The following is a 12,312-nucleotide window of genomic DNA, read 5'->3' as shown; positions in this document are numbered from 1 at the left end:
CAAGGGGTATGTATGGGCATGGGGCGAGTGGGGAGGGAGTTACAGGTATAGATAAAGATAACCAGCAGGTGCAAAGCAATCTGAAAGGCAACGGACTCAGACCCAAGGGCCAGGCCAAGCTTCCCAGAGAAAGGGGTGTCCTGAGCTGGGTCCTGAAGGATCAGCTAGAGTTCCTCCAAATATATCCAACCATCCACCGCCACCAAATCTCCAGACACATACACATGTCACTCAGGAGAAGGAAAAACCCTCCACTTAATAAGTGCTAGAAGGTATAATTCATTAAGCTCCGCATTTGCTTGTGTGGGGTGTTCTTTCTTTCCTTTTTTTTTTTCTTTTCGTATCTGTGTTTTATTTTATAATACAATAAAGCTTTTTCTCCATATACTATCTTCTTACTGAGATTTGCATTTCTTTAATTAAGAGTGGGTCTGATTATCTTTTCTTTAGTCAGTTGGCTATTTGTACTTCCTTCTCAGCAAACTGCCTGTTCAAATCCTCTGCCCGTTTTTCTAGTGAGCTGATTGTCTTTTTTTCTGTTTGTGTTGAGTCCTTTGGAAACTAAGGAAACTGGCCCTTTTCAGTTGAATGTGTCGTTGACGTTTGTGGAGGGAATGGGTCTGTGTGTGTGCCGGGCCTTTCCACGTCCCACTTCGCCTTACACTGTGTTCTGTGCACCGTACGTGCTCAATAACTTAGGCAGTGCTGTGGGAGGGAAGGGGTAAGGTGATACAAAATTGTTCAGGATTTCTGATTCCTTCCTCCCTTTTCAGGTCAGGGTGAGGGTGGGAACGGGAGTTGGGGAATTCCAGAACGTCCCAAAGAAGAGGGGCACTGCCAGGACGAGCAGGCACACCGACATTAGCTCCAACACTTGGGGTAGAAGGTAATCATCACGGCCACCGTGGATGGAGAGACAGCAGGCAAGCTCCGTGCTAAGGGTTCTTGCAAACATCTGGGCATTGTTCTAGAAGTCGGGCTGGCCTGACTGGGTCAGAGAAACCTTGTTGGCACCTGATGTCCAACTGAAGTGTATTTGCCTAGCTAAATAATGCTCCGCCTCTGAAGTTACACTGTCAGAGTATATTTACTGCCACAAAAACATGGCTACGAAGCAAATGAAAAAGAAGGTGACAAATGTATTTAAATGATACACCAGACACACAGTACCCTAGAAGTAAAGTCTAGATGGAAACGGAATAAAACGTTAGCTCTGAGGTCTCTAAGTAGTGAGATTTTCACTTCTTTTTTGGACATCTGGATTTCCTAAGACACACATGCTACTTGTGTAATAAGTAAATTACCTCAAAGAAAAAAAATCTTGCTGGGGACAAGCGAGAGCCGGTATTAGCCATGAATATCAGGGCACAAGAGAGGCTGGGGGGCCAGCACATGGGGGGCCAGAAACCCAGGCTGAGGATGAAGCTCCAGACTGCACCATCAGTGATGGTGAAATAAAAGAACAAATCTGAGCCTTGAGGACCTCAAGGTGTCACTGAAAAGACTATTTCGTGGAATATTACAGCTTCGGGACGGACAGAGCTCAGAGTCTCCAGCTCAGGGTTCTGGACCCTATAAAATGGCTGGCACAGATGTTGAGGTTGTTCAATACAAAAGAGCATCTAAGGGGATACTTTCACATCTTTGTTATTTTGAAGCGTCCCCCCCACCCCCCCACATTTGTTGACTCTAAAATGCAGGGTTTTTAACGTTTTATTTATTTTTGAGACAGGGGGAGACAGAGCATGAACAGGGAAGGGTCAGAGAGAGGGAGACACAGAATCTGAAACAGGCTCCAGGCTCCGAGCTGTCAGCACAGAGCCCGATGCGGGGCTCGAACTCACGGACCGCGAGATCGTGACCTGAGCCGAAGTCGGCCGCTTAACCGACTGAGCCACCCAGGTGCCCCTAAAATGCAGGGTTTAAATGTGTGTTCTGATGAGGTTTCCAGCAGACGGCTGAAACATTTCCTGTTCTAACAAAATAACTCCTTTACGACAACTTTTTGCTGGGAACGAAGTGTCTTATTTACAAAGCTGATATATGTCAGTCCAGTCAGAATTACAAAGGGGGGGGCAGTTTTCTAACTGAAACACTTAATCAGTCTGGCAACATCCAACATAAATTGCATTCTAAGTAGTAGCTGTTTCTCTGATACAAAATACTTTTTTTTTAATAAAAAAAAATTCCCTATTGCCTTAGTACACTGGTTACATTAGATAGCACAGGTCATTCATCAGAATGTTACTGTTGATTTCCTATTTAAATTTAGTAAGTGCTTCACTATGACAGAAAATCACTATATAATTGTTAATATTTATCATTAACAATACATGAAATAAACATCCTATGTTGCTTTTGTTCTTATAGAAGTTTGCCAGCACACAGATTAAGTGCTGTTAAAAATTTCTGGTTTCAGGGGCACCTGGGTGGCTCGGTCAGTTTAACGTCCGACTTGGTTCAGGTTATGATCTCGTGGTACGTGAGTCTGAGCCCCACATCAGGCTTTGTGCTGACAGCTCGGAGCCCGGAGCCTGCTTCAGATCCTGTGTCTCCCTTTCTCTCTGCCCCTCCCCTGCTTGTGCTCTCTCTGTCTCTCAAAAATAAATGAACATTAAAAAAATTTTGTGTTTTGATACAAGCAAAGCATTCTAAAACATCAAACATTCTGGGGTGTCTGGGTGGCTTAGTCGGTTGAGTGTCTGACTTCAGCTCAGGTCACGATCTCACAGTTTGTGGGGTCGAGCCCCGTGTCAGGCTCCATGCCGACAGCTTGGAGCCCGGAGCCTGCTTCGGATTCTGCGTCTCCCTCTCTCTCTGCCCCTCCCCTGCTCACCCTCTGTCTCTCAAAAATGAATAAACATGTAAAAAAATTTAAAAAATAATAAAATGTTAAACATTCGAAGATAAAAGTCCCCAATGTCACAAGAATGACTGTCAAATCCAGCGACCATTTCCAAAGAAGATGAGAAGCCGGCACAAGAGGACTGCAACTCACAAAAGAACACAGTTCCTATTTTCATAGATAAATTTTTAAGTACGTTAGTCTATTTTAGAAGAGGTGAATGCCGAAGATCTCAAAACCACTATCGTTTTACGTTCAACATTAAGGTTCGTGCGATATGCATGGAGGAGCTTACGGCTGCTGTAATTGTTACTGAGAAATCTGTATGCCGAGGTGGAACTGTTTTCCTTGAGTAAGAGGAGGCTTTTTCTAATTTTCGCGCAAGTGCCACATGCTCTGAAGACAGCGCTGCATATGGCGTGCGGTAATGGGAGATCTGGAGCCAGTCTGTTTCACACAAGTCACGGCACCGTCGTGCGTGCGGACGTCCTCCTTCCACAAACAGGACCCAACCGAAGCCGCCCCCCCTGCTCTGCCTCTCCCTCGCTAGCATCCTGGCGAGCTCGCCTGGCTCATCCTGACGCCACGTGGACAACTGCGAAGCCGTGTGATGCTTAGCGCTCCCCCCCCGCCCCCCCCGAGCGCTTCTAGATCTTGCCAGAACCCGGGTTGTGCTCGCAGGACCGCATCGCTCGCGTGAACACCATGCAACGCGTGTCAGACCAGAGAAAAGATGAATCGCTTTCTCTTACGAGCCCTTATCTTACGAGCCAGGGAATAAAAGCTCAGCATTTTGGAGAGCCTCATAAATGGTTTTCCTCTGCCTGGCGCAGGTCTCACTTTGTAACAGCTGCCACGACACGAGGCCCGTGACTGAGTGCCAAGCCTCGTGCTGAGTGCTTTCCCACCAGTCAGTTCATTGATAAGATGGGAGGCAATTAGGGATGTACTAATCCCTAAGGCACCGCGGCAAAAGCGGAGGCTCGAAGGCGTCACGCGGCAGAACTGGTTGACGAACCCAGACCTTTCTCTTACTCCAGAGACCCCGTGCCCTTTCCACCTTGTCTTGCTGCCCCCGGTAGCCAAAGAAGACGAGCTCTGGAAATGTAAGCCAGCATCCGGGAACCACAGACCAATATCAGAGCAACGAGCCAGAGATCTTACTATCTTCGACCACTGAGTACCACGGTGTTTCGAAGGGGGTTATGTGAGGGCCACCTTTCTATACCTTTCTCTGCACGCTTTAAGTCCCAGAGTCCAGGCATCGGTCAACGAGACGCGACCTCTGCTTTGATGCCGGGTCGAGGCAGCTCAAGGGTGGGGCTGCTCAGGCGGGAAGGGAGGAGAAGAAGGAAGGAGAGGGTCAGGCAGAGGCTGAGTCACCAACTTGACCTTCACTGCTATTGCTTCTTAGCTGTTTCTTTCTGTCTGAGTTATTGCGCTAATATTTCTACGGGCCCCTGAAGGTATCTGCCAGGACAAGCAATTCCCTAAGAGAAGGCAAGAACTTTCTTTCTGAAACTCCTCAGGTGTGTGGGAGCAACTCAACCAGCTCGGGGCTACGTGGGCCTCAACTACTCCTGGGTCTTAATGAGGCATGGGGCTTATTTTTAAATGGACATGTTTAGTTGCTTGAATTATTTTTAGAAAATGATTGGTGGATTTTCCTGGCCCCTCATTTCTAAGTCGAACACTCCTGCTGTGGCATTAAAAACAAAACAAAACAAAACAAAACAAAACACACACACACACACACACAACCCCTTTGCAAATATCTTTTATGGAAATATTTACCCAGAACATTTATCAAAGCCATAGGATTTAAGAGATAAAACAGATCTGGTGTTTGCACAATGCGGATTCTTTTTTGGAAATTCTTAACAAAAATCAGATGTGCACAGAAGGAGCCAAGGTTTTAAGAACTGCCCAGATCTGGACACTTCAGGTCAACTTCCAAGCTTACCCTACATTCAAGAAGCCTGAAGGCCACACGGCATGACCCATTTATACTCTACTGTCATAGTAACCACTTGGCCTTATTTCAAAGGTATTATCACCTAATTAGCATAATCTTCTGATAAGAAGTACTAATAGCCTAAATTAGAAGGCAGAACCCCACATCAGTGGTCTCCGGGACTGTTAATCAACTGTGGCCCTAACCTGCTGATGTTAGCATTGCCTGCATCTTTCCTACAGAAGCTATCTTTTAGGCATAAAACTGAAAACCAATTCAGGCCTCCTTACGGGACTGAATCAGAATAGATTTACAAACTTGGAATTTTTACAGCCTGTGGGTTGGAGTCCGCTGCTTTATGACTAAGCCTTCTCCTTACATAAACATTTGGGGCGGGGGGGACACGTTTAGCCTGTGAAGCTGAGACTCCTTCCTCAGCCTTGCTCAACAGAGAGAATGAAGGCACAGAATGGAAGCACAAGGTTTAAAAAGGCAGGTATCTACACAGAGAAACGATCTCACAAACACGCACATTCATAAACATAAAACAGGCTCTGAAAATGCCAACAAGGAGCTTTCACTAATAAAAGGTTACTGTTAGTCGTAGAGGTGTTGGTCGTAATCCGTTACAAGTTAACCTCAAAGGGAAATGCTCAATTATAAGCATGCGTATTTCAGGAAACCGCAAAGAAATGGCTCCCATTTCTGGTGTTAGCTCGATATTCAAGATGGTTTCTAACAAATCCTAAAACTCCAGCTTTTCACCCAGTCGGTCTACCTTAGAAAACACTGTCGACGCACTTAAACAACCTACTGAAATTAATTTCTGCATGGCAGCAGAAGGTACCAGAAGTGTGAAGTGTTCCGTAGGGAAATTCAGAATGGCTTCCCCGATTCCACGGACTTGGGGCCGAGCAAATTCTCAGGAGCTACTTCGGCCTGCACGAGGGTGCTGGGACGTGCAGTTATGGTTTTCCACCTGGACAACGAGCGGTGTGAAGGGTGATGAGCAGCCGCCTCAAGTGGGGGCTTGAGTAGCGCCCACCGCGCTCAGGAGAAGGGCGCTCCGCGGGCGGGAGCGCGTACACACTGGGTGCTCTTCTGATTCGTCGCTGGGGGAAAAGAGGTAACGAAACCTCTGAACGGTGGGACCAGCAGAGAAGATGCCCTTACCTTTCACTGTTCTTTTTGCCGCTGGAAGTGCTGCTTGTAGATCCCGTGCGGGTTCGGTTTCCTTTGGAATCTCCGCAGCTTTCCCTTCGACCGCCAGGAGACACTCGCTCGGAGGAGCTGGTCCTCTTGATGGTACTGAGGCAACACAGAAATGACAATGAGATTCTTAACAGTGATTTTATTTTATTGCCGAGGGCAAACATATACACGTAGATCATATTTCTATATGGATATTTGAAAAGGGGGGCGCCTGGGTGGCTCAGTCAGTGAAGCGTCCGACTTCAGCTCAGGTCATGATCTCGTGGTCCGTGAGTTCGAGCCCCGCGTCAGGCTCTGGGCTGATGGCTCGGAGCCTGGAGCCTGCTTCCGATTCTGTGTCTCCCTCTCTCTCTGCCCCTCCCCCGTTCGTGCTCTGTCTCTGTCTCAAAAATAAATAAACGTTAAAAAAATTTTTTTTTAAAGGGATTGATTCTAAAGCCCTAACTATACAATATGTGTAAGCGTGTGTGTGTGTGTGTGTGTGCGTGTGTGTGTGTGTGTGTGCGTGTGTGTGTGTGGATGGATGGATGTTATTCTCTGCAGAATGGCAGTTGGGATCAATGTCTCTGCTCACTGCCTTTGGAACTGTGGTCATTAGTCCGGGTCAAAGTCATAGCAGGGGTGCCTGGGAGGCTCAGTCGGTTGAGCGTCCGACTTTGGCTCAGGTCATGATTTCACAGTTCATGAGTTCGAGCCCCATGTCGGGCTCTGTGCTGACAGCTCAGAGCCTGGAGTCTGCTTTGGATTCTGTGTCTCCTCCTCTCTCTGCCCCTCCCTGGCTTGCACTCTGTCTCTCTCTCTCTCAAAAATAAATAAACATTAAAAAAATTTTTATTTTTTTATTTATTTTTTATTTTTTTAAATTTTTTTTTCAACATTTATTTATTTTTGGGACAGAGAGAGACAGAGCATGAACGGGGGAGGGGCAGAGAGAGAGGGAGACACAGAATCGGAAACAGGCTCCAGGCTCTGAGCCATCAGCCCAGAGCCCGACGCGGGGCTCGAACTCACGGACCGCGAGATTGTGACCTGGCTGAAGTCGGACGCTTAACCGACTGCGCCACCCAGGCGCCCCCCCAAAATTTTTTTTTAAAAGCAAAGTCATGGCAGAAACTGAAAGGAAACATCCCAACAACCTTGTGAGCGCTCCAGCAGCTTCATGGGAAGTATCCTGCCCTTGAGCAGGCTTCAGTCTAAACCAGTGGTGCTCAGCCAGGGGTGACTTCACCCCCAGAGGACATTGGGCAATGTCTGGAGACACCTTTGGTTGTCACGAGTGGGGGGGGAGGGCTCCTGCTGGCATCCAGTGGGTAGAGGCCAGGGATGCTACTAACACCTGCAATGCCCAGGACATCCTGATACAAAGAACGATCCGGCCCCCAAAGTCAGTAGTGCTGGTGCTGAAGAACTCTGGTCTAAAGACAAATGCAAACAGAGTGCCACCGGCAGTGACAGAAACATTCCACTCCACGTATGATGCCTTTGTTTGCAGGTAGTACCCATGTAAGTATAGCCGGTTGTGGGGGGGGGGCTAGACTGGTTGAGGGTCTGGGGTGCGACAGCTGTGAAGATCTCCTGAATCCTGCAGATTTCTGGGGGAGATCAAACAAATGGCTTGAACATGTTATAATTCCACAGTAGGGAAGAGCCTGTTCTAGGAAGAAGGATGGCCCGTGCACAGGTAGTTCACGGACACGAAACGATGGCCCGTGTGTGGGAGGTTCACGGACATGAAAGGATGGCCCGTGCACAGGTAGTTCGTGGACATGAAGGGTAAGTCGTGCTGTTCTTGGAGCACATACATGTATTACAGGCCTCCCTGTAAAGTTTTTATCCTCATCACTAGGCCACACATTCCTTGGGATCCCATCTCCTTGATCATTCTTACATATTTCAAGAGCCTAGTAAAGAAGCTAGATACTTATTACATGAAAAAGATGAAAAAAAAATGAATAAATGAATGGAGTATCACACTTTGAGCCCGTCACAGGAAGAGACATGAAGGGCTCTAACTTGGCACCGGCCCAGTAAGAAAGAAGGAGAGGGCCGGCTGGCGGTGCGGGTCCCGGGCAGGGGCTGTGGGGAGGGGCCCGCCCAGGGAGTGGGGAGTGGGAGCCAGGCAGCAGAGAAAGGAAAGAAGGCCAGAGAGAGGGGCCGAAGGTGGGAGGATGCGGGGCACAGGTGGCGCTGGGGCCGCAGGAGGAGACGGGGACGTGACAGAAATGCCAGGTGGCTGTGAGAGCTCAGCCCCAGGGAGGGGGCAGACCAGGCCACACTTTGGGACACAGGTGCCAAGGACGTGAGGCCAAGGCCAGGCCCCTGGGAGGAACCCTTTCTCCTGACGACACAGCACAGCCGTGCCCCGGTCTCTCTTCTTCCTCTGTCCTCGTCCCCTTCCTTCAGGCCAGCTCCAGTCCTTTCCCTGTTGGAACTGCCGATGGCTCAGCAAAGAATCTCTTAGCATGTTTTTTTAAAACCTCACGGTGTGTCGGATTTGAAAAGCCATCTCGCTCTCTGGGTGAGCAAACATAAATAAGGTGACCATAATTGTGGGGATGTGATATGCTGTCTGCACAGCCTCCTTGGTGACTGAGGAAGCTTTGGATTCGCAGTCGGATTTGAATCTTACGGCCGGATCCAAATGGGCACGCCTCGGGGTCAGAACGTGCATTTTTAGAAGGCTCAATTTGGGGACCAGGAAATTACAGATCTTAGGAGAGCACGACGTTTCTGAAATTTGGGACTGAGGTCTAAAAATTACAGAAACCCTTGCGCTCGAAGTTCAATTTCTGCCAGCGACGACACACAGCAAGCTGATTTAACGCCGCGGGATCTTTCTCTGCCTGGCCCCTGGAGGGCCCCTGGAAGGCACCAGCAGCAGGTGACCGGCCCAGAGCGTCACCCGCATGGTGTCCCTGGGGGAGTTCATGGCAAGTTCACGGCCACTTAAAGACTTGTATCAAACACCCTTAAGGAGCTGAGAAACCATGACTATTAACGGTGGCAAACATTAACCGGTTTTCTGACGACGCTGAGCTGGGTCGCTGGAAGAGCTAACGGGACACCAGTGATGGAGACGTGGAAACAGCGGTGGCAGGGACAGGCCACACACGCGAAGAACTTCGTGAGGGTACTCCCCCCACCCCCGCCCCCACCCTGTTCTCTCTGCTGGGCTTCCTGCTGAAGAAGGGCGACAGTTCACGAAACACCCAAGGACATGGGTGGGAGGGCCTGCTGAACGTCTAAAAATCCAACAAAGGTCAACGATTAATATGGATGCGTGGTTTGAGGCTCAACCAACGGGAGACACTGCGAACCTGAACGCTGCACGCTAAAGGGACCCGGCGCTCTGGGTGGTGAAAACAAATCTAAGTACCCTCACCTGTGTGTCCAGCTGTGCTGTTTGTGTGCCTTTGGAAGACACACACCTGTTCCATCTATGCGTAAGAGGCCCAGAGACACAGTGGACTAAACCGAGCGCGGGAACAAAAGCGTGGAAAAATATTTTGGTAAGCTTCGATCAACAACGGAACGCACACCGCCCATCGACACGGAAAACACTTCCATCTGCATACACAGACTTGGATACAATTCATCCCAGCTCTACCCAGATATCTCTCATGCCCACATTTGCATTAAAATGCTAAGCTTTTAAAAAATCTACTATTGTTGTATACATTTGGGGTGGGGGGAACCAAGATATTTCCTTTTGAGAGCCAAGGGCTCTTACGAATTAAAGAGGATTTACCAGGACTCAAAGAGAAGGACAGAAAATAAAGCTGGAAGACCAGACATTCGCAGGATCAAGGGCAGCCAGAAGGAGTAACGCTGTATACTCACTGCGAGAAGCCTCCTTAAATAACCAGCAGGGAATATCAAAGAAGTTATGTTCCCTCCGGACAGCAAGGGAAAAACAATCCCTTCATTTTGCAAGTGGTGGGACTGGCTGGTGAGAGACTGCACACCGTGGAGTACATTTTCTAGTGTTTAGGGCAAGGAAAGTAGTTTTGGTATAGAACCCCATGGATACGGTTTCTTCTTTTCCCTTCTGGTCTCTACCCCCACTCCTGAACCAAAAACCTTCTAAGGTCTGAAAATGTAACGGTTCTTTACATTACATTATGTACCCATTCAACGTTTTTGCCAATTCAAATGAAATTTCAGACATAATAAAATTTCTGCAAGGTGACTGGTGAGCAGAGGAGAGTGGCAAGCTTTCTTCTTCTGGTTGGATAGTAACTCTAAGCATGATAAGCTGACAATTGTGTCTTTCTTTCATTATGTGATTTGGAATCAAGGGTCAGTTTTCTACCATTTTGCAAGAAGATCTCCAACTTTTACAATTAAAAAAAAAAAAAAAGAGGGGCGCCCGGGTGGCTCAGTCGGTTAAGCGTCCGACTTCATCTCTAGTCATGATCTCGCGGTTCATGAGTTCGAGCCCCACACCGGGCTCTGTGCTGACAGCTCAGAGCCTGGAGCCTGCTTCGGATTCTGTGTCTCCCTCTCTCTCTGCCCCTCCCCCACGCTCTCTCTCTCTCTCAGAAATAAAATGAAAACATAAAAAAAAAAAAAAACTAGAAATCTGACAGGTCACTCCTGTGTACCACTAGAGATTTTCTGATAACGTCATTTGTCCTGAGAACCGAGGTGATCATACTCAATTAAAACAATTAGCCACTCAACAAATACTTATCAGGCATTGACCGTTTGTCTTGCAAGTTATGATGCTTGCAGGAGACCACCCACTTCAATAATCACAAAATGGTCTGATCTTTCTCTTCTGCTGTATCTTTGTGGCAGAAATCAAGTCATTTCCTAGGAAGCCTGGTCACTTAGAATCTGACAGATCAGAAGAAGCTTTTCTCGTACATATGAAGCCACTCCCTAAGCCCAGAGGGGTGACTCCAGGACTTCTGAGAAAGGGACAGGTGTCAACTCATCTTCTCCGTGCAGTAGCAGAACACTTCCACTGCTATTTTGCTACAGAAACAGACTCAAAACGTGAGTTTAACGCCTACATCTCAATAGCTCCGAGTGATGAGGAAATATATTAGAAGTAATAATTTTTAGGGGTGCCTGGGTAGCTTGGTTGGTTAAGCGTCCGACTTCATCTCAGGTCATGATCTCACGGTCCGTGAGTTCGAGCCCCACGTCGGGCTCTGTGCTGACCGCTCAGAGCCTGGAGCCTGTTTTGGATTCTGTGTCTCCCTCTCTCTGACCCTCCCCCGTTCATGCTCTGTCTCTCTCTGTCTCAAAAATAAATAAACGTTAAAAAAAATTAAAAAAAAGAAGTAATAATTTTTAAAGACCCATAAAATCATGGGTGCCTGGGTGGCTCAGTTGGTTAAGTATCTAACTCTTGATCTCAGCTCGGGTCATGATCTCACGGCTCATGAGTTCGAGCCCCTCAACAGCTCTGTGCTGACAGTGTGGAGCCTGCTTGGGCTTCTCTCTCTCTCTCTCTCTCTCTCTCTCTTTCTCTCTGCTCCTACCCTGCTCGCACTCTCTCTCTCTCTCAAAATAAATAAATAAACTTTAAAAAAAAAACAACCTTTTTTAAACCCAACTTTTGAAATCGTGTGTCTGTCCAGCACAGACTGGTGCACTTACAAATGCGTATTTCTAACTAGTGTAACCATTTTTTCCAAAGGACGGTCAGTTGTTTATTTGGAAGCGATAGATGTTTACCACCCTATCTTATGCTTGGAACGGAGCGCTTTTTAAGTAATGCTCTGTTTTGTACCAGTTTTGTTCTTTTGATCTGTCTTCTCACAGCTCTGCCCTATTGTAAAACTCTACTTTGGAGCGGAAAGAATGAGTGATTGTCTCTGTTCTGAGCCAGTGGAAATGTTATTCTATTGTGCTGCAGCATCCCCACTGAGCAAGGTATGACCTACAATGTCTTCCCCCGGATTGTCTGCCTTTTTTCCTTTGACTAATGGAAACAAAGCTTTTCCCAAGGATTCCAAATCAAGCCCCCAATCGAAGTCTTAATTGGCAACACAAAGCACAGCCGCTGGGTGCTGGACAAGTTCCAAAGGAGATTTTGTTCTTAAGCACCAGGCTGAAAAAACCCCAGAGAAAAGAAAACAAACATATACCCATCCACACGCTGCAGATGCCCCGACTTGGTTAATTTGGAACTCTGATTACAGAAAAATTCCCGCATGATTGTAAACATATTTGAAACGTCCTGGAAGCTATTTTAATCCTAATATTCAGAATGCCCAGCAAGCTTCTTTCTCTTTTCGGAATTCTCTCCTAATGAGACATCTATAGGAACTTGACCACGGAGGAATAA

At 47.5% G+C, this 12,312-nt stretch overlaps 1 protein-coding gene across 7 annotated transcripts in view; it reads right to left on the bottom strand.

Moving 5' to 3' along the window:
* Positions 1–12,312, bottom strand: part of EML1 (EMAP like 1) — a 169,898-nt gene that overhangs the window by 28,028 nt on the left and 129,558 nt on the right. For all 7 annotated transcript variants that reach the window (XM_030319948.1, XM_030319950.1, XM_030319951.1 and 4 more), the window contains one exon: positions 5,973–6,107. In XM_030319948.1, coding sequence (XP_030175808.1) covers positions 5,973–6,107 — 135 coding nt within the window. The remainder of the gene's footprint in view (positions 1–5,972; positions 6,108–12,312) is intronic.

This window comes from Lynx canadensis, chromosome B3 (assembly GCF_007474595.2).
Source record: "Lynx canadensis isolate LIC74 chromosome B3, mLynCan4.pri.v2, whole genome shotgun sequence".
Lineage (NCBI taxonomy): Eukaryota > Metazoa > Chordata > Mammalia > Carnivora > Felidae > Lynx > Lynx canadensis.
The sequence above is the reverse complement of the archived record's forward strand: the minus strand, read 5'-3'. Positions and strand labels throughout refer to the sequence as shown.